This window comes from Lutra lutra, chromosome 8 (genome assembly GCF_902655055.1).
Source record: "Lutra lutra chromosome 8, mLutLut1.2, whole genome shotgun sequence".
Classification (NCBI taxonomy): domain Eukaryota; kingdom Metazoa; phylum Chordata; class Mammalia; order Carnivora; family Mustelidae; genus Lutra; species Lutra lutra.
This window is the reverse complement of record NC_062285.1, coordinates 31,644,279-31,667,456: the sequence shown is the minus strand read 5'-3', so window position 1 is coordinate 31,667,456 and position 23,178 is coordinate 31,644,279. Positions and strand designations below refer to the sequence as shown.

General features: G+C 38.9%; 1 protein-coding gene across 20 annotated transcripts in view; it reads left to right on the top strand.

Annotated features, from left to right (window-relative positions):
• PARD3 (par-3 family cell polarity regulator) overlaps nucleotides 1–23,178 on the top strand; it is a 651,514-nt gene that overhangs the window by 236,789 nt on the left and 391,547 nt on the right. For all 20 annotated transcript variants that reach the window (XM_047740436.1, XM_047740438.1, XM_047740440.1 and 17 more), the window contains one exon: nucleotides 22,578–22,758. In XM_047740436.1, the coding sequence (XP_047596392.1) occupies nucleotides 22,578–22,758 (181 nt within the window). The remainder of the gene's footprint in view (nucleotides 1–22,577; nucleotides 22,759–23,178) is intronic.

Here is a 23,178-nt window from a genome sequence, read left to right as displayed (position 1 = left end):
GCATGCTAGGATACTAGTGGCTGCTTCTGAAATAATTCACATGCTCTGAGATCTCATTAGTGACAGCAAGCATATCCACTTTTCATCTGGATGTAATTAGGATTCTCTTAAATACAATGACTAAAATTTGTCAGACTGAGATTAAAAAAAAAAACAAAACAGTTTTTGACAGAATCCTTAACTTAGAACTTTACAGTTTGTTGTTCTGTTGTGTGGTCTCTCTTCCTCAGCAGTTTGAAAAGCAGAGGACAGCTTGTCTGTGTCCAGTCCTTTACCAGTCTGAGGTTCTTCTTTATTTTTCTCTTCCTGGCCTTCCCCTGCTCACTTACCATCTTTCGTTTTAAGATTTTTTTCTTTTCTTTTTTTTTTTTTTAAAGATTTTATTTATTTATTTGACAGAGAAAGAGAGAGAGAGAGAGAGATCTCAAGTAGCCAGAGAGGCAAACAGAGAGAGAGGAGGGAGCAGGCTCTCTGCTGAGCAGAGAGCCCGATGCAGGGCTTGATCCCAGGACGTTGGGATCATGACCCGAACCGAAGGCAGAGGCTTTAACCCACTGAGCCACCCAGGCGCCCCTAAGATTTTTTTCTTAAAGTCAACTCTAACATCTGTCACTGGCATTTTCTGATGATAGGAGCAAGAATGGTCTCATCGTTAAAGTTCCTGTGTGAAAACTTGTAAAGTTTAAACAGAAAATCTGAAAATGAACATTTTATGTGTAATCTGCATATCTTGGGGAGCTTTTGCTTTCTGGCAAAAAATTTATAGATGATGAGCTTGTCTTGTTTTGCTCTATCTTTTCATAAATTTGCCACAAAATACTTTATTCTCTGTTGGTTTCACTATTTTCTGCAGTGAGTATTCATCATTTTTATATTTAGAAAAAAATAACGGTCACCGACATTTAACAGTGTCCTTCGAGAGGCAGTTGTTAATTTGCTTTTTTAAATATTAGCAGACTCCACTTAAGGCAATGCACATATAAAGTCATATATGTTTTATAGGAGTGACTGCTCAATAGGGTGAAGTATAGGGTCAGTTAGTGGCCTTTAAACTTTGTCTCCTAAAACAGGGTTTCTCAAAGTTGGCATAATGACAGTTTTTTCCCTCTTTTTTCTTTTGCCTTATTTTATTTAAATTCAGTTATTTAACATAGAGTGTACCATTAGTTTCAGATGTAGAGTTCAGTTATTTATCAGTTGCATAAACCTAGTACTCACTGTTTCACGTGCTCATCACGCATTAGCTATATATAGCTAATGTATATGTAAATATATATAATATATTAGCAAAATATTCTCCAGTTCCATCCACGTGAATACAATATTCCATTGTGTGTGTATCTATCTATCTATCTATATACATACATACATACATACATATGTACATATCACATCTTTTTTTTTTTTTTTAAAGATTTTATTTATTTATTTGGCAGACAGAGATCACAAGTAGGCAGAGAGACAGGCAGAGAGAGGAGGAAGCAGGCTCCCCGCTGAGCAGAGAGCCTGATGCGGGACTCCATCCCAGGACCCTGGGACCATGACCTGAGCTGAAGGCAGAGGCTTTAACCCACTGAGCCACCCAGGTGCCCCCATATCACATCTTCTTTATCCATTCATCTGTTGAAGGACATTTGGGCTCTTTCCATAGTTTGGCTATTGTGGACGTATAAATATAGGGGTGCAGGTGCCCCTTTGGATCACAATGTTTGTATCCTTTGGGTAAATCCCTAGTAGTGCAATTGCTGGTCATAGGGTAGCTCTATTTTCAGCTTTTTGAGGAACCTCCATACTGTTTTCCAGAGTGGCTGTACTAGCTTGCATTCCCACCAACAGTGTAAGAGGGTTCCCCTTTCTCCACATCCTTGCCAACACCTGTCATTTCCTGACTGGTTAATTTTAGCCATTCTGACTGGTGTGAGGTCGTTTCTCATTGTGGTTTTGATTTGTATTTCACTGATGGCCAAGTGATGTTGGGCATTTTCATGTGTCTTTTGGCCATTTGTATATCTTCTTTGGAGAAACATCTGTTCATGTCTTCTGCACATTTCTTGACTGGGTTATTTATTTATTTATTTATTTATTGGCTGTTGAGTTTGATAAAATTCTTTATAGAACTTGGATACTAGCCTTTTATCTGATAGGACATTTGCAGTTATCTTCTCCCATTTTGTCCCATAGCTTCTTTTGGTTTTGTTGACTATTTCCTTTGCTGTGTGAAAGCTTTTTATCTTGATGAAGTCCCAATAGCCCATTTCCCTTTCATTTCCTTTGCCTTTGGAGACATGTCTAGCAAGAAGTTGCTGTAGTTGAGGTCACAGAGGTTGCTGCCTGTCTTCTCCTCTAGGATTTTGATGGATTCCTGTCTCATATTTATTTATATAAGCTCGCATCCATTTTGAGCTTATTTTTGTGTACAGTGTAAGAAAATGGTCCAGTTTCATTCTTTTATGTGTGGTTCTCTAGCTCTCTGAACACCATTTGTTGAAGAGACTATCTTTTTCCCATTGGACATTCTTTCCTGCTTTGTCAAAGATTAGTTGACCATAGAGTTGAGGGTCTATTTCTGGGCTCTCTGTTCTGTTCCATTGATCTGTGTGTCTGTTTTTGTACCAGTACCATACAGTCTTGATGATTACAGCTTTGTAATAGAGCTTGAAAGTCTGGAATTGTGATGCCACCAGCTTTGGTTTTCTTTTTCAACATTCCTCTGGCTATTCAGGGTCTTTTCCATACACATTTGAGGATATTTATTCCAGCTCTATGAAAAATGTTGATGGTATTTTGGTAGGGATTGCATTGAATATGTAGATTACTCTCGGTAGCATAGATGTTTCAAAAATATTTATTCTCCCAAACCATAAGTATGGAATATTTTTCCATTTCTTTGTGTCTTCCTCAATTTCTTTCATAAGTGTTCTATAGTTTTCTGCGTACAGATCCTTTACCTCTTTGGTTAGGTTTATTCCTGGGTATCTTAGGGCTTTTGGTGTAAATGTAAATGGGGTTGATTCCTTAATTTCCCTTTCTTCTGTCTCATTGTTAGTGCTTAGAAATGGAACTTATTTCAGTACATTAATTTTATATCCTGCCATGTTGCTGAATTCCTGTATGACAGCTATAGTTTTTTTGGTGGAGTCTTTTGGGTTTTCCATATAAAGTACATGTCATCTGTGAAGAATGAGTTTGACTTCTTTAGCATCCTGTGTATTACAGCATGGTTAGCAGTTTGCTTTAGCGGTACCAACTAGATGTCAATAGCACTCTCCCCCAGCTGTGACAACCAAGTGTCTCTAGACATTGCCAGTGTTCCCTGGGGCAAACTTGCCTTCATTGAAGACCACTGCCCTATAGTAAGAAGTACATTTGACTTGTGGCCCAGTGAGCAAATTCATGCATACACACACACACACACACACACACACACACACACACACACATGCGCACTCAAACAGCCTCAGTGCTTGAAATGTACATTGATATTTTCTATTCTCTTTTGTTCCATTTTGTTCATTCCTTAAGTTTATTTAAAAAATATTGTAAGGACGTTTTTCTGGGTGGAGTAGGTGCCTATGGCACTTGGTAGTCACCCAGAACTGTTTCTGGGGTAAAGATTTATTGTTTCCTTTATGTGGATTTTCTTAAAGTGAGGCTCACTAAGGCAGAGGAACATTATTTATCCCAGGCTTCTTGTAGACTCCATATGTAGCAGTGATTCTGGAAAACAGCCGCAGGTGAGGCACCAGGATTATCTAGTGGCCCTTCTCCCAGTTACCTGACACCGAACACACTGGACAGAGTGTCAGGGGTGTGGTCTGAATGTATGGTTTCCTTTGTTTAGGAGACAGAGGTTGTGCTCTCTGCACGAGAAGGTTGTGCCACCTTGGGCTCTAGGGGTTTGTATAAGATGCGATTTGAATGTTGCTTGTAAATTTGGAATTTGCTTGTAGAGGATTGAGAGAGTGAGAGAATTTTGTTATTCTTTTAGGAATATAGATTGGATCTTGAAGTGGAAGGCTTTTTGAGTCTCCTATTACAGATTAGAGAGATTTAAGTTTTTATTTTCTCCAAAAGAAGCATTTACAATGTTAGGTGCTTAAGCGCTGGAAGCCCTTCACTTCTCTTTGCATTTGTATTTCTTATGCAAATATCATGTGTGAAATATCAATTAAACTGCAGTTATGTGCAGGATGAAGTTTCTCCTGGGCAATAAATAAGAAATCTTCCAAGTGCCTTATAAATAATGTGTTAAGATTAAAAGAAACATTATCTTCTAAAAGTCAGCTTTTGCATTTTCCATATTATTTTGAATACGTGTTTGTGGGATTTTTGGATTGTTTTGAATGGTTGTGTTTTTGGTTTTTTGGTTGGGTTTTTTTGGGGGGAGGGTTTAAAAATTTTTTTTATTTTTGTTTTTTTTTTGCTTTAAAATTTTACCTCTGTTTAAAATTAAGGCTATGTGAGCTTTTAGGAAAAAGTTGCTATGGTGACTGTAAATGTATGGTTGATGTCTCCAACTTAGGAATGGGTTTGTGCTCTAACACTTCATTTTAAAATAAACTATTTGGAGCGTTATTTTTTCATAGAAGTAGTATTGCAAATGATGGATTTCAGATTCAATCAAAAAACCTTATTTAAACCAGAAAGTAAAAGAAATATTCTATACTTCTGTCTTTATGAAATAATGGGAGTACTCATCCTCCTTACCTACCCCTACCCCCTACCCCCACCCTCAATGAGTTCTTGTACTAGAAAAGTTTAGCAGATGGTCTCTTTGACTGGCAGTTTTTCTTACCTTATGGGACTTGAAATATAATGTGTATTGAACCACATGGTGCTTTGGAGAATTAATACATTCCTTCAGTAAATATTTACTCTGTATCTACATGTATAAGATCTAGGCCCTTGGGATAGAGCACTGAATAAAACAGACAACAGGGGTGCTTGGGGGCCTCAGTCGGTTAAGTTTCTGCCTTAGGCTCAGGTCATGATCTTGGAATGCCGGGATCGAGCCCTGCATTGGGCTCCTTGCTTGGCAGGGAGTCTGCTTCTCCCTCTCCCTCTTTGTCTCAAATAAATAAAAATCTTTAAAAAATAAATAAATAAAATGGACAATAGTCCCTGTTCTCGTGCATGCTCATAGTGGTTGGGAGGTTAACCTCTAACTTAATGTACTGCGACTAGGGTAGAAGACCCTAGCATGCAGCAGCCTACCTGTGTGGCTTGTTGCCCAATGGCAAACTAAACAAGCGGAAAGGGGTGCCCTGGTTCTTGAAGCTTCTGCTCTGTGGACTCTAGCTTCCAAATTTTGACCTCTATCTATCTGTTGTGCACTTGGAACACCCCTTCTAAACAGAAGATACTGAAGGTAGTTGTGAATTCATCTTTGTTTTCATAGTTTCAGGAGAGCCTTCAGCATTGATGGATTTGCAAATGTTTAACAACACACTGATAATGCAGTGTTTGGCAGTTCTGTGGTGTAATACTCTGCCAGGTTCTATTGCAAGAAGCCAGTGGGACATCACTGAGTGTCGAGTTGGGAAACACAGTCACATATCCTCCTGGAGTATTTCTACTGTACAGAAGTGATGGATATAAAGAACTTTAAGACCATACACATATGAGACTGCAGTAACATAATGAAGATGTGAGTTTGAAGGATTTACCTCATTTGATTTTAATCTCGTTCATTTAATTACAAATTTGCACAATTTAATTTTTGATGACTCTGTTAACAGGGGACTTAACAGAAGTCCTGGGAATTTAACAATCTGTTTTCCAGAGCCAGAGTACTTGTCAGCTCCTGCTGTGACCACAGCAGCACCACAGTACCTTGCCTGAAATTTCTATGGCCAGGTATTAGAGTCTAGATTTTTTCTAATTTTTAGAAAAGTAATCTGGAAGGTGTACCGTAATGTGTAATACCTCCTCTGATGTCTGAGGCACAACTCTGTAACCAGATCATTGCTACTTCTGTAGCAAAACATGTGACTGTTCACCAATAGGTGAATGTTGGTTTTGCCCACAAATGTGCTTTCTTACAAACTTAGGAAGAAAAGATTGGTTTCTGGAGCTGTTTGATTTTGGAATTGTGTACAAGGCATTGTGAGGCTATATTATCTGTTTGCAAATCAAGATTTGTTATTTCAGGTCTGGTTTTGCTTTCTCAGTATGAAAGAGAATGAACTCAGCGTGCTGTCCTGTGGGATCATGGCTGCCCTGCAGGAGATGCCCAGAGTCCCTGCATTTGTGTGGCTGGCTCTTCTTTCTAGAAGCCTCTTGCCATGTGACTCCCCCACCTTTCCAGACTTATCTTGGGCTTCATTCTTTCTTCCTAGTTTCCTGGCCCCACCTCTCCTAGTGTTTCACCCCAGTGGATCCTGATTCTTCATTTTGCTACACAACCTTCTGTTGCTGCTCTTTTTACCCTGTGTTTGCTGTATTCTGCCATGCACTCATGATACAGAGGCCACAAATTTTCAAGTCCAGTCCCATAAACTCATACTCCAGGGAGTGGAATAGGACTTACAGCTAAGCGATTTCTGAATAGTGATTTCTAGCAGTGGAAATGCATTTTCACATACTGTTTGGGATAATGATGTTTGTGTCTTTGCAAAGCTCCTCCCCCCCATCCAGTACTTCAGGTAGATTATAATCAGTCAGTCATTGCCCATTTCTTTGCACACCTCTTGTGTCTTGTTTATTAGTGAGCATATATCTGAGGGACTTCAGCTGGTGCTAGTATCCAGAAATAAAAGCCACATTAGGGCACAGGAGGCAATGAGCCAGTCTTCCTGGAGTGCCCAGACATGCTGGGCACACAGATTTCCTGACTCTGTGGTAGTTTTTAAGGTTCCACTGGGACTATTTGATACCAGGAACTCTGAATCACTAATTTCAGGGATTTCCATTAATAATACCTTTTTATGAGGGGAAACTACGGAGTGAATTTAACTCCTATTTTGACATTATATAGACGTTTAATTCAGCCTTTCTGCATGAATACTGTTAAAGATTTTCACAGTTTTGTTGTGTGGGTATTCTATTTTATTCATTTATTATACTTGGAAACATGTCACAGTTTGTGAAGTGAATTTTTTCCCTCATAAATTACCACTTACCTAAGTGTACCTCACTGTCTGACAGGACCGAATCCGGTCAGTTTTTAGGTGGCAGCAATTTATAAATAATGTTCTTTTTCCAAAGAAAAAGCAACAGTCTATTAATGATTTGTTTACAAGAGGTGTGTTTTTATTTCTGGCAATTTTGATGTTAATTGTCTAATCAGATTTCTGTTTTAAAATAAGTACTAATTTGACCATTTTTTGAGTTTCTGTTGTTCTCTCTTGCAGGCTAGTATATAAAGATAAAAAGAACTGTTTTTAAATGTCCCAGCAATAGTCTTTCCTGCTTTGCTATTGTGCCTCTGGTAAGGTCTGTGGGGTCTCTTGTGTGTGAGAGTGATTTTTATTGTCTGAGCAGTTCCCAGCTTCTGGGTCATTTAGACATTGCCAGCATTTTTTATGGTTTCAGAGATAAAATTGTTGACGAGGAGTGTGGACCCCACAGCAGTCAGTCTGGGTGGGTCTGCCATCGAGGATGTGAATACCCAGTGTCTCCTTGGCTTGCCTTATAGTTTCCTGTGGTAACTCTTCTGGTATTATTCTTACTTATTGCATTGTGGTCTCTCTTACCTTTTCTTTCAGTCCTTTGGTCATCATATTGTTATGTTTTAAATTTCCTGTGTCCTGTCCAAGGGATTGACTATGTTGACTTCCTCAGAAGAGAGCAGGTTGATGTTCTGAGACCTCTGTGCCCTCCCAGAGGGATCAGAAGTGTCACTGCAAAGGTTCAGCCGCAAACAGTGGGATCCAGAATTCAGGATTCCACAAGTGGTATTTGGTTTTCTGGTGTGGACACTGTTCTTCCAAAAGATGCTGGGAGGTCTTCAGGATCTTGTCCAAGGAAATGTGGTGATCAGTGGGAAATAATGGTTCTTTCCTATATTTCCTTACCATGTCTCTATGTAGTTTTTCTGATAATATTGTTAGGGGACGCCTGGGTGGCTCAGTTGGTTAAGCGTCTGCCATCGGCTCAGGTCATGATCCTGGGGTCTTGGGATCGAGTCCTCCGTCCGGATCCCTGCTCAGCTGGGAGCCTGCTTTTCCCTCACCCTGCCCTCCTGCTTGTACGCACGCACACTCGTGCGCTCTCGCTCTCTCTCTCTCTCCCCCTCTCTCAAATAAATAAATAAATAAATAAGTAAAATCTTTAAGAAAGTCTTTAGAAAATTGAATGCTTGACCATTTAAAGAGCTAAGTCTTTATTCCTCATGGCTCCTTGATAGGCTAATGGTGTTTGAGACGCTGGCATTGGGAAGACATACAGTACCACTCTGTTACTCCTTCCATAGATTGTGGGGGCGATGGTTAATGCAGCTTTACTTGTCGCCAGATTTTCTTATGCTTAGTAAATTTATGAGTCACTGTAGACTTGAAGATGATAACGCAGCAATTTGAATACCTTTTAATATATATTTATATACTTGAAGAGGGCAGTGAAAACTCTCTGAATACTTTAAATATTTTTATGCTGTACCAAAGATCTAGTCATTGGCTCTGATTTATGGAATCGTAGGTTTTTTTTTTTTTTTTTAAAGATTTTATTTATTTATTTGACAGAGAGAGATCACAAGGAGGCAGAGAGGCAGGCAGAGAGAGAGGAGGAAGCAGGCTCCCTGCTGAGCAGAGAGCCCGATGCGGGGCTCGATCCCAGGACTCTGAGATCATGACCTGAGCCGAAGGCAGCGGCTTAACCCACTGAGCCACCCAGGTGCCCCAGGAATCGTAGGTTTTAACTAGAGATTGAACTGAATGGTGTGATAGACACCAAAGTGAATTAGTGTTGAAGAAACTAGGATGGATTATTTTTGGAATGTTTCATTGTCCTTTTGTCTTCCGAATGCCCTACACTTCTATTGTCACATTGTTTTCACACATTTAGCAACAACACTAATGTGATTCATGTACCAAAAACTAACCAGTTTAAAATTTAAAATTTAACATTTAAATTTGTAAATTTAAATTTTAAATATACTCCTAACCAGGATAATTGTCCAGCAGGTTTAGTTTCTGTAAATGAAAAAATTTTTGTCTCAATATCAAGAAAATATTGAGCATTTTGAATTAATTGTGGTCAGATTTGGCTTTTTATTTATTTATTTATTTATTTTTAAAGATTTTATTTTATTTATTTGACAGAGAGAAATCACAAGTAGGCAGAGAGGCAGGCAGAGAGAGAGGAGGAAGCAGGCTCCCTGCTGAGCAGAAAGCCCGATGTGGGGCTCGAACCCAGGACCTGGGATCATGACCTGAGCCGAAGGCAGCGGCTTAACCCACTGAGCCACCCAGGCGCCCCAGATTTGGCTTTTTAAAACCTAAATATATTTTCAAGATACTGCAAATTGAATATTAGCTTTTTAAAATTTCCTTTTCTTTTTCTTTTCTTTTTAAAGTAGCCTTCACACCCAGTGTGGAGCCCGGTGTGGGGCTTGAACTCACGACCCTGAGATCAAGACCAGAGCTGAAATCAAGAGTCCGATGCTTAAAATTGTTTTACCTTAACTCTGCTGCTCTCTAATATCTGTTGCTATTGCTGTCCTTGGTCATGTAAGATACTGGGAGAAACTTTCCTTGCATGGACTGTCTCATAGCTCTTTTTGTAGCCCTGTTACAGGAAATAGCCAGTCTTTTTTGTCCTGTAGGCTCTGGATTTGGCATGTACCGAGGTAACATTCTAAACTGCCTGGCTCCTTTCCCAGCCCCTCGCATTTTTTGTTTCCATATTAGAAACTGTTCTTTTTTCTTCTTTTCATTCTCCCAGTCTTTACCTGTTTCTACTCATGCCATTAGATTTCCTCAAGACTTGCAAAGAAGAAATGCAGGAATGTGTTCAAAGCAGCTAGTAATATATCATTTTTCTAAATTGTTAAATAATATTTGTGCTGAACTTCATATTATTTTAGGCCTTGAGTATGTTGCTGGGTAATACACACTTTGTCTTCAAAATAAACAGAATATGGGGATCCTAATGAAGCTAGCCCTTTCCACTCCCACTACTCCCACTACTCTGCTGCCCCTGGTTCGTGTCCTCACTGGGTTTGGGCTTGTTGTTTTGCTCAGCATGTACATATATGGGCTCAGGTTTGCTCATGACAACCTCATGAGGTTTAATGGCTTCACAAGACTGCCATTACTACCCTCTCTGCCTCTCTGCCTATGGAGGCATAGAGAGGTGACTCGCTCAGGGCCACCCAGGTGGTTGGTGGTAGTTTGTATTTGAACTAATGGCTCCCAGGCTTCAAGGGCTGCCCTCTTAGCTTTCTTTTGCCACTCTTCAGTGGAAAAAGCTCTCCCATCCTTGATGGCTGCTCTTCCTTTTGGTTTGCCTACACTGAGTCCTTTCCAGATTCTCACAGCTTTCATTCCACTTTAGTATTTCGATACCTCCGAACACTGGTGATTGTTGCTGTCTAGGGAAATCATCCTCTGAAAGCTACCTTGTGGGCTTGGTTGAAATTGAAATGTGGTTTCTCTTGGAATTTGGGGTGTTTGCCATCTCATGACAGCCTGCTGAGTGCCTTCTGAAGCTGAGCGTTTGTACAGAGAGGTAATGTCATAAATGGCTATTTTGTTATTCTCTTGGGTGTACATGTTTAGGGAAGGCTGAGTTTATCTGAGAAGTGACACACTTTGGGTAGACTGTGTCTCTTGCCACTTCTCTTTTAGGTCTCCTTACAGAAAGACTTGTGGCTCTCCTTTTCCTTGACTTGGCCTTCCTTGAATGACCCCTCTGCTTGTTGGCCACGATGGAGGTTATATGCTGGACAGCGTCATGCTGGGCAAAGCCATTGGCTTCAAGTACACATGCGCAGTTCTACCACTTAGACGTAGTGGTAGACCATGGCCAGTTACCTTAGCCCTCTGCGTTTCCAGTTTCCCTGGGTGTTAAATGGATATGATGGTAGTAGTCTTTATATTATGAGGATTAAAGAAGATAATGTGTAGAAGGTCTAAACACAGGAGTGGTAAGAAATGTTAGCTACTCCCATTTGTATTACTCAACTGCTATTGCCACGCTGTTTTCATAATACATTTTTAAACGGGATTTTTGTTTTAGGCCTCTTACTTTTCTTCTAATTGACATAGAGGGATTCATTGTTTCTAGGTTTTTTCTTTTTTCTTTTTTTTGAATGATTTTATTTATTTATTTGACAGACAGAGATTACAAGTAGGCAGAGAGGCAGGCAGTGAGAGAAAGGAGGAAGCAGGCTCCCTGCCGAGCAGAGAGCCCGATGCAGGGCTCCATCCCAGGACCCTGGAATCATGACCCGAGCTGAAGGCAGAGGCTTTAGCTCACTGAGCCACCCAGGCATCCCTGTTTCTAGGTTTTAACATTGAATATTTATATAGTAAAATGGGAAGACAGAGCAGAAAAACTAACAGGAATACTTTAAGGTAAAAAAGAATTTGAGGATATTTGGAAGAGATTTATAGTTGGCTAGTAGAAGACTTTGTGGTATCAGAGTGATGTAAAAGAATTTAAGAAATGTGTATTGATATTTAATTGAATATCAAAAAATGTGTTTTTAATTCCCTCTACATTCTCTTAGAGCAGGGCTTTGTGAAGCTACTGAAACTAGATCCAGAATTTAGTGCCTCTGTGCTTTTTTTCTGTGAAGGTTTATGCCTTTATTAAAGTTACAAAGTGGTCTAAAACCAGTATGTCACACAATTCTTGGCACATACTTGGCATAGGGTATGAAAGGATGTAAATGAAAGAGGTCATGAACTGTAGCCTTCTAAGCAGGTGCAAAATTACCTAATCAGAAACGAAAGCTGTGGCACCGCAGGGAAAAGTGGAAACCAGAGGCCAGAGGTGTCAAGGACTGCAGGAATTTGAGCTGGCTCTTACTTTGCATTGATGTGCTATTTCCTAGGCTCAGCCTCTTTTAAGCATACTTTTGGCTTGAGAGAATAATAAGATCTGGATCATAGAGTGTTGAGAAGTGGGAGGATTATGACGTGGGTAATTGGTATCATTCCTTGAACTAAGGTACGAGCCACAATCTCTTTCTCTCTTTTTGTGGGCTGTGAAAAGAGCTTGATTTTCTGGGTATAAGCACAGGGGTGAGGTGAGGGAATGGTGCCCAGAGGACTTGTAGTGTATTAGCTACTTGTGTTCACTTGCCTACACTTTTCAGAGGGACTGCAAAATAGATACAATAAGTGATAGTAATTCACCATGTATTTGTCAGGGCACCTATTAGGCAGAAGCAGAAAATTAATGAAATAGACCCTTTCACAGGAGAATCAAGAATTGTTTATGGAATCCTCATCTGTGAAGATAAGCCTACCGTTGTGAAGATGAATTTATCTGGTTAGTGCTCCTGGAACAGATATTTGTGTGTCTATTCACACACATATCAGTGAACTAAAAATTAAGTTTATTCATATATTAAAATATTAAAATATCCTTATTATTGAAATTAGTTTAGTACTGGTGTAAAATAACTAGGTCCTACTTGTTGAAGCTATGTATTGATGTAACCTTCGTGAAAATGTTTTAATATGTCTCCTTTATAGTATTTAAATCCTACATCCCTCCTCGTGATACTTTTACTTTACTAGTTCCTATAAAACCATGTTGCCTTGAGTTTGCTTAACATTCTTTTGTCAGTTCTTCTCAAATATCTTCAGAAGTGGAGTTGGAGGGAAGGAAGAGAAAGCTGCCATCTCAGCTTCATTCCGGTTTTGATCCCCAGTTTTGTACCTGCTGCACTTTCAGACTGGGGTCCTTAACTAAACTCGTGGCTTCTACTACCACCGACATACTGACACTGCTCTGTTATATTTCTTTAGCCATGAACTCCCCTTTGCATGATAGATGCCCATTTCCAGTTCTCTGCTGGGAATCGGTACTTAATATATGATAGTTAGACCTCAAAGTCAATGTATCATTTTTTGGTCCCCAACTTCTTTTCTTTGTGCTTGCTCTCAGCCCAACTACCCAAACCACAAACCTAGACATTTTGGATTGATCCCTTTCTTCATAGTACCAGCCCTAACCATGTACCAAATCCTTTTAAATAAGTCTCAGTCCTCCATTTTAATGCTTATACACTTTACATCTCTTTTCACTCTGTAGCCTTTCTCTTCGTCTGGGCCCTCATGACTTCTTTGTTGTTGGATTAAGGAGCTGTGTTTAACCTTCTAGTCCTTTCTTCATAGTTCTTGAAACCTGCAGAATACATGCAGATTAAACCAGTATGCCTTCAAGGATGCCTCACAGTTTTTAGGATTAAAGTTCATAGGATTTAACTTAATCCCGGTGCCCTTCATCTTCCTCTGTTGATAACCTCTTGATAGGTTGATAGTCTTTTGAAACCCTCAAATAATAATAATAGTTGACATTTATTGAGTACTTGCTGTTTGTAGGGCTGTTGTGTGCCATTTGTCAGGATTAAGTCAGATACGCAACAACGCACCAGTACTGAGACCCAGAATGTTGGAGCTGTCCCTGGTCATGCAACTGGTGAATCCTCTCTGAGCTGGACTCACTTGAGGGGACCAGTTCAACATTGGCAGCCTCGTGGTAACGGAATGGGTACTCCAGCGTACCCGGGATTCCGTGGCCACTGTTCCACTTCATGGACGGGCTCATTTCTTGGGTGTGAGAAGTACCTGAAAGGGCAGAGTCTTTGGCTTTCCTCAGAATATATTTTCATCAAAATTAAGGTTTCCAGATTCTTTGGGCTTGGCTAACTACACCCGTTAAATGGTACTAGATTTCAAAAGATTTGCAGTAAGTTTCCGTATTAAAGCTATTTGTGGATTGGGGACAATGTTTAACTTGCTCTTTCTTTTACCTGTCAAATAGGAGGAAGAAAGGATTGACACACAATTAGTATTTATTCTGTGTTCACTTAAAAAAAAAAACATTGCTAAGACAGGTTATACTAATGAAGAGTTGTTGTAAAGAATTTCATTATTTAGTTACTTTCTGAATAAACCTGCCAGGTGATTAAAATGAGCCTAATTTAATCAGCATTGTGTTGCATACTGAAGATAATTTAGGCTAATGTCAAGGACACCTTTATCTCTCCTTTGTAGAAGGTATTGAAATAATGAATGTAGCAAAAAGGAGTCAGAAAATGTTTGAAATTTTTCATCTCTGCCTCTGGGTGTATATTTTAAAATCACACATCTTTTTTGCATGCAAATTAAACTGAAAGGCATTTTGTAATGTAACATTATCGTTATATTTTACAAAACAAATTTATTGAACTTTGATCTTTTGCTAATATTGGCTTGTGGTTGTCAGAAAGAATGGTGACTTTTTATTATGCTTCAGTATAAACCGAACTTTCATTCAGAACTTAGAGTGAACAGAAGTAATTAGGTTTTTATGCACCTTCATTGGAAAAGAAATCACTGTTAAAAAATAACTCACATTTCTTCCAGCGTGCTTTTCTTAGGGTACTTTTTTCTCCTATATCCCCTCCCACTCCCCAAAGTCTTAATAGAGTCATCTGAATTCCTTTCTTCTTTTGTAGCAGTTAAACTCTCTTTTTTTCTGATGATGCTTTTAGATGGAAGCTAAGGTGTCAGTGGGGGTCTGGATCAAATCGTGAAGTCAGCAGTTAAGGGTTTACTAACTCCCTAGTGAATTCCCTATACAAATGCCAAGTTGCCTTGGAAACAAGGCTAGTTATTTGAGTTGGAAATATTATCTTGTCTTTAAATGCCAGAAAGGATGATTTGCTTACCTCTGTTGCATCCTCTGTAGATCTAACATTGTGTTGAGATGTTTTCTGCTTCACTACTTCTAGTACTGATTGATTGACTGGAGCCACAGCCAAGTTTTCTTTTCTCGTGCTTTTAATTTTAAACACGATTTGCAACATTTAGAACTAAGGAAGCAGTCCTTCTAATTTCTATTTTAGGATGGGAAGTTTTCCACTACTGATTGCCAAAAAAATAAAGTGCTATATATAGTTCACCAGATTTGACTGGCAAGAAATTTTAGTGATGAATCATTTGTCATATGCTCAACAATGGAGTCAGTGATGGGTTGATTAGGCAAAGGAGGTGATTGTCTAAGTTCTGTGAGATGGTGTTACTTCATGAAAGACTGACTGGGTCTGATTGCTTCTGTGTGCCTGAAAGCCCCTGGTACCAACCTAGCAAGTTGGTAGGAGAATGCGGTAGCAGCTGGAGGCTTACATTGGACTGCTCCTTTTCTCTGATGTAAACATGGTAAATTGCTAGTTGGATGGTAGAAGGTGGAGCTGGGGGTGCTGTGGGCATCTTGAGACAAGGTTTTCAGGTCAGTGGAGCAGGCCTTGGCTTAATTTACCTGGCTCGCTGAGGAAGTAAACTAAAAGGCTCCTTCCTAAGCACAGCGCTTAACCCTGCTTTGGTGGACTCACCAAATGGAGGCAGAAATGCAGATGCACACGAGGACAGGGCAGGAGCCCTTAAGACTCTGTGATCTTGTGCAGTGTAATTATGGTGCTGTGTTTCTGGGCTGAGGAATCCCAATGGCAGCTTCTGACCCTTGGGCCTTTGGGTCAGGAGTTAGGGAGATTGGAGCATGGTGACAGACTTGTGAGTGAGGGTGACAATGGCATGTCTTTGTGTGGGACATTTGTGGGACAAATATCTTTGTCTCATTAACTTCAAGTAACATCATGATTGGTGCTGTGGGTTTTGGTTACAGTTTAGAGCAAGGCATTGAAAGGCTACCTGTGTATGGTTTTGGGTTGTCTCCTTATTGCCTGTTTCCTACATGATGTTGGACTTTGATTAATAAAACTTTTTTCAAATTTAGATCCCCAATTCCCAGATTATGGCATTCATAGAAGAAGTTATTCTTGAGGGAACCTGTCATGTCCTAGTTATTAATGCATCTATGCCTGAGTATTATTCCTGGAAAGCTATCTGTGAATCAATATGTAACACATATTAATAGTTAAGCATGAAATTGTCTGCAGATTGAAACACCTTGCTGTTGAATCTTATTTCCACATTTTACTTGCTTTTAGGTAGGTATTTGTTGGAGGGTTGGCAGAGTGACAAGGTGGGGAGGGCACCATAGATGAGGAACAGCGGACTCTCCACTCTCAAACTGGGGAGCCTGCAATTGGGCTGGATTTGAGGTCCATTCTCATGGAGCAGTGCAGGGCAAGGGCTCCAGGCACAGCCAGTAGGAAAGGTGGCTAGCTTTCCATGTGCTCATGTCATTTTAGAGTTCCTTCCTAAGCTTTGGGTGTTTTTTGTTTGTTTGTTTGTTTGTTTGTGGTGTGTTTTTTTTTTTTGGGTCAGACAAAATATATATAATTCTTGAAATGCTGAGGAGGCACAGAATTAATCTAGTGAATGTAACATTTAAAGTTTTTCAATGGCAAGCTTGAGATGCTCCTTCTGTAGTGAGTTAGTTTTCATTGGTATAGCTTATATTACTACTATTACAAAACATCATTGGCTCAAATATATTCTTCTGCTATTGTTCTGCTTACTCATCCAGTAAAACAGTAGCTCTGTTTAAATGAGTTTTTAATGAACCATGATTGCAAGTAAGGCTCAGAGAATGACTAAGGATTTAGTATTGTCTCTATGTCATTAACATAGAAACAGTCATCAGAAAGCTTACAAATTGATTTAATAATTTCTTCACCCATGTCTGTATAATAGTTATTACATCATTACATTTGATTCCGAGGTTCATATTGCTTCTCTCCCAGTTTTATCTACTGTCATCTCTTTGAGAGAAAGCTGCATGTGTTCATGATAAAATCATAAGAAATGCCGCCTTCTCCAGTTTGGAGTCAGCCTATCTCTATGTGATTAGCCAATTTCAGAGTTATTTTGCTTTATCTGACTGTGCGGTCTTACTTTTTATTAACACTTAAACAGTAGTGTAACATAGTCGTAACTTCATGGACAGGTACAAATGAAACAGTGGCTCTTGGTGATGGGGATGGGAGGGAGAGGAGTTTACATTGTATCTGACAAGTGGGTCAGCTAGTTTATGGCTGCAGCATTTGCATACTGTGGATTGTGGATGACATATTCAGGGCTGTTAGTTGAACATTACTCTTCAGTCGGGAATCTAATTAGTCTGAAGGCTCAGTGGGTGATCGAGTGTATCATCCTGAGGGACAGCAGAATGAAATCCCAGCTCTGTGGTGTAAGCTGGGGAGAACCATAGCTGAACATGTTTCACTGCGATTTCCAGATGATGCATAATACCATTTTAGGTATCTGTGACTTTTTAAAAGGATGTTTATTAGCTCTTAGGGGACAGATGACCTTTGACTGTTGACAGGTAGGGGTGTGTTACGGTGTTGGTCTCCTTGGTTGTGCAGGTAGCAATGGGAATGTCTTGCTCTCTACTACATGATATCTTGTTTGAAATAGCACTATTAAATATTTACCTCATTGGATTCCTTTGCTTATGTGTAGATTATATACTATGTTAATCCATATAATCATGCTACTATCTGGTAATTTTCCTTTTATAGATGTGCTGTTGGTTATTAGGTGAGCTATATGGGAGACAACTATAAATGAAAGGTTTTGTTTTGTTTTTGTTTTTCAAGAGATGAATGAAGGGGAATTCAGGGACCCAAGTACTTGATGTACTTTGACAAGTTTTAAAAAGTATATCCCTGAGTGAAAGGGGGGAAAATGGAGTCTGTAGGGTAGAAATCTGGCATGGGTCTCAATGGGCCAGAATCAAGGTGTGAGCAGAATTCCTATACTTTCTGGAGGTCCTAGGAAAGAACCCATTTCTTTGCCTTCCAGAGCCGCCTTATGTTCCTTAGCTGATGGCTTCCTTTTCTTCATTTTCAAAGCCAGCAACATAATATCTCCCTAACCATTGTCACATTTCTCCCTGACCGCAGCTGGGAAAGGTTCTCTACTTTTCCAGATTTGGATGATCAGATGTCCAGGATAATCTTAGATAATCTCTCTAGTTTAAGGTCTTTAATCTGAATCATAGTGTAAAGTCCCTTTTGCCATGAAGGTTAACACCCCCCGGTTCCAGTGGTTTGGGGAATAGACAACAAGGAGCATTATTCTGCCCACCACAGCCAACATCCTCTTTTTTTGCAATGAGGACTGTAAGGCTGAGAGATGGTAGGGAGGCCAGTGGATTTACCAACACCCATCCACGAAGTAAGATCAGAGCTATTTTTGATTGGAGATCTGTTTGATTCTGAATCTTGGGCTCTTAGACATTTTGCTACACACAGTTCTGGGCTTAAAGCACATAATTTTAACCATTAAAAGGGCTACCCTCTATCCCAGTGGTTTGTAAGTGTTTGCATGTAATGTTTTAAAAATAACTTGGAAAAGAAAATAAAAGCAGTTCGGAGGGTTCTGATGTCTCAGAGAGTTAAAATGATTTCTCCTGAGATAGGTGAGGAATGGTATGGCCAAGTATGGCCAAGTTTGGAGTTTATTTGAATGTGGGTTTATCTTAAATTGTGGATGTTACCCTAAATTCAACATATCTGTTCTCATGGAGATTTGATGGATAAATGGATCAGAAGAGAGATTAAGTCATAACTATTGAAAGTAAAAATGAACTTTCAGAAATGATCTGCTTCACGGACAGCAGTGAAGATTCCATCTGTTAAAATGTGGATATGAGTCATGTTTCACAAATTTTAAAAGCAGACATTTCCTTTATTTTTTGAAGGGCATGATAGAGATTTTTAATATGTGATGTTTTTGTGAAGGTTTCGTTTTCTTTTGCTGTGCTACTATATGCATTCTTGTAGAGTAGATTTTCTAAAATTATATACCCTTCCCAATTTAACACAAAATTACTTCATATCTGCACCTGGCAGTTAAATTTTGGTTTAAAAGAAAGCTGTGGAAATTGTATGTTATTGGCATACTGCAAATCACCAACTGTGATTCTGCCACTGAAATTCAAACAGCATTTGTTCATGACACAGTCCAGATTTCATAATACTTGTGTTTTCTAAAAATGCTGGAGATAATTATTGAAACTAATATACATGTATAAGTTCTTCCATGTGTGGCATTTAAAGACACAATCTCTGTAATTTGCAGTCTCCATTTTCAGTTTGCAGAAAGGACTTGATTCTTGAGAGAACACACCACTGTAAAAAGTTAATAACAAAACTTGCATTTCATTTGCCTCCAATTAAAGACCAAATGTCAGAACTTAATATCTTCAAAATCCATATTAAGCTGCATACCTTGTGAGAAGTTTGATGATATTAAAATCAAGTAGGGAAATTCAAAATCTCAGTGAAGAGCTTGAAATGGATATTGGTACTTATCAGGGTTACCAAGGTACCTTGATTCTTCGTTTTATTTCCCAAGTTGAAAATTGTAAATTGGATGTTCCTGGATGGATAAGCATTCTAGTGCAGGATTATCAAACTATGGCCTATGGGCCAAACTTGGTCCATCACCTGCTTTGTAAATAAAGTTTTATTTAAACCTTGTTGTGCTATTTATGTGTATCGCCAGCGGCTGTTTTTGTGCCACAGTGGCCGAGTAGAATGGTTGTGACAGAGGCTGCATGGATTGCACAGCTCCAAAAATACTTACTAGTTGGAACTTTCACAAGTTTATTGACCCCTCGTCTAGCAGAATGTCTGTGTTACTATTCCTGGGAGATTCTTGCGAGTCGATGTCAGATAAACAGACTGATTTTTTTTTTCTGTTTATGGGAACTTCAGTGTATACATACAAACACCTTTCTGTTATTTATAACTGCTAAGGATTTCTTATCCCACTTAATGTTGCTTATTATAAGGTTGAGTGGCCCAGCTGTCCATCCTACGTTAATTTCTCCTTACCACTTAACCTCCCTCCACGTTGTTTAATCAGCAAATTATAGATGATGCCCCAACAGGGTTCTGAGCTTCCCGTTTGTCTACCTGTCTCTATGACCTTATGATGGTTTTTGTTTTTGTCTTACGAATTGATTGACCACACGCACACACACACACTTGTGGAAATACCATTTGTTCAAAATGACAAAACCATCTATGAAGCGAGAACTGTAATTATAAGTGCTTCTCATGTTCTGTAAATTTATTATACCATCCTTTAACTGATAGGACTCAAGCTTGGAGAAGCTTGAATTGGAGGTAGGTAGGAATGTTAGGGTTACTCATGGTTCTACCTTCCTTGGAATGCCACGCTTAGTTTACTAGGCATAAGGTTGTAGGGTGAATGATCAAGGGGGTGCTGGCCCTTAGCACTTTATTACTCTGAGATTTTAAAGGGCTTCCACTGTTTAGTTATCGGAATAAATTGCATCTTAATTTTCTTGGCCCTTTGCAATGCTATATTATGAAAGTAAAATTTTGAAATAATTTTATACTTGAGAAAAGTTGCAAAACTAGTTGCATATATTCTTCATCCATCCGTAATGTAAAATCTGATACAGCTGTAGCGCATTTATCAAACGTAGAAGAGCTAGTAACATTGAGTCAATACTGTTAACTAATCTACCGCAGTCTTTTGAATGTTGCCTCCTTTCTACTGATGTCCTTTTTCTAGCCCAGGATCCAGGCAAGGACCTCACGCTGCACGTCGTTCTCGTTTCTCCTCTGTCTCTTCCAATTTACACAACTTCATCAGCCTTTCTTTTGCTTTCATAACTTTAATATTTTTAATGAGTGAGTTATTTTATAGATTGCCCCTCAACTTGGACTTATCTGATGTTTTCTCATGAGTAGATCAAAGATACACATTTTTAGCAGGAATACCACTGAAGTAATTTTATGTCCTTCTCCGTGCATTTTATATCAGAGGGTGATATGACTCATTACGGGTGATGTTAACCTTGGTAAAGTGTTTTCTGCCAAGTTTGTCCCCTGCAAAGATACTCTTTTTCTCTTTTTAATGAAAAGGTATTGTGTGGGGAGATACTTTGAGATTTGCAAGTATCCTGTTTCTCATGATACTCTCACTCAGTGATTTCCGCTTCCATTGGTGATCTCACCTGCAGCAGTTCTTACTGTGAAGATGGCCTGTGATGACTTCTGTTTCCATCATTCCTTCTTTTTTATTAATTGGAATGCTACAGTATGGAAGAGCTGTCCATTTCCACCATTAATTATTTCTTTAACTATTTACTTGTATCATTATGGACTTACAGATATTTAGTTTGTTTTTGGGTTAAAATCCATTTGTATCATTATTGACTTGTTTATGAATTGTCCCAGCTTTGGCCATTGGGAGCTCCTTTGGGTCGACACTGATTCCCTTTGATGTGCCTCTTTCACTTTTGAGTACTCTTTTCTTTTTTGGCATCAAGGGTGTTCCAGGCCCATTGTGTATTTTCTCTGCCCCAACCCTGGAATTAACTTTTTTTTTTCTTTTTTTTTTTTTTAAGGAGACCTTGTTCATTCATTGGAAATGGTAACAGAAACCAAGATCCGGGTGCTTGTGTTCCTTCATACTGTGTGGTTGCTTCTAGGACCACTCAGTGGGGGGAGCTAAGAACCACACATGCATTGACTTTTGTTCCTACCTGTCTGTCTGCCTACCTACCCACTCATTTAAAAAACAAAACAAAACAAAACAAAAACCATGTTCATATTGACGCCTCTGATTTTAATCTGATATCACAGAGTTTCTTTCTTTATTTGTAACTTCTGTTTCTGACAGGGAGAATTTTGACTCTCATTATCCAAGATATTTTTCTTTTTCATTCATTCCTGGTATGTGTGTGTGTCGTAGTGTGAGGATTTCTAAACCATACGCTTGTGAGAAACAAATTTATATGACAGGTTTTTTTGTTTGTTTGTTTGTTTTTCAGTCTCTAGTCTTACACTGAATGGTGAAAATAGTTTTCCAAAATTACTTAAGTCTTTTCCTCCCCACCAATCTCATTGCTCCCATTTTCTTTTTCTTTTATTCCAATTCTTACCAACACCTAGGAGACAACCTTATCTTTTATCCTTCTTATGCACAAATGGGCAGACATATGTATAGTTTTTAATACTCCTTCCTCCAATGTGGAAGGTACCTTATATCTTTTGCTATATATGTAGTACTACATCACATATATGCATTATATATAGAAATGCATTTTCTCTTCCACTTAATATATTATTTACAAAAAGATTTATCTCTGCCCCATCTCTCTTAATGTTCTGTGATATAAAACCAATTTATTATTTTTTACCAATAGAATTTTGGATTTGAAACATACAACTTAGAAATATAAAAGTAAAGCATCAAAGCTTGGGGGGAAGACTAGGTCTTTGAAGCTTTGCTTCCTAGAACATAATATTCCTGGGTGCTTAAATGTCAGTATTTTTCCTCTGTAGATTTATGTCAAATGTGGTGTAACTTTTGTAGCAGTTTTATTTTACTTTAATTTTATTTAGATTCAACTAACTAACTAACACATAATGTATTAGTTACAGAGATAGAGTTCAGTGATTGACCCATTGTTTGGTAGCAGTTTTAAATGCCTTTGTTTGTAAATGCAGATTTACCTTTCGTTTCTAGCTGGTAGCCGTGTTTGATGAGCAGGATCCACATCATGGAGGTGATGGCACCAGTGCCAGCTCCACGGGTACCCAGAGCCCGGAGATATTTGGCAGTGAACTTGGCACCAACAATGTTTCAGCCTTTCAGCCTTATCAAGCAACAAGTGAAATTGAGGTCACACCTTCGGTCCTTCGTGCAAGTAAGTGAAAGCTCTTTCTTCTCTGCATGTTTCATCTTAATTTACAGGGATGCCAACTCCTGTTATCCAGCCATGCTCCTGTGAATAGAATTCATTATCTGTTTTTATCAAAAATTGATTAAGTTTAGAACCTGGGCAAATGTCTTTTGCTGGAAAGGTAGGCAAGAGTCTTCACATTTTAATACATTGGGCTTACTTCACTTTAGACTGGTAGACTTTTAAATTGCTCCCTAAAGGTAAATAAGGATGACAGTTAAAGTTATATTCCCAGATTTTTATTTTCACGTTTTTCATCTGAATGCTAGATCAAATAGGAAATAGTTAATGGCCTTAACACCAAACCCAAACATAGTATCTTTGATTGATAATCAGCTTGGATACAATCATTACTTGAACTTTATCTGAAAGAGAGAGTGGTGA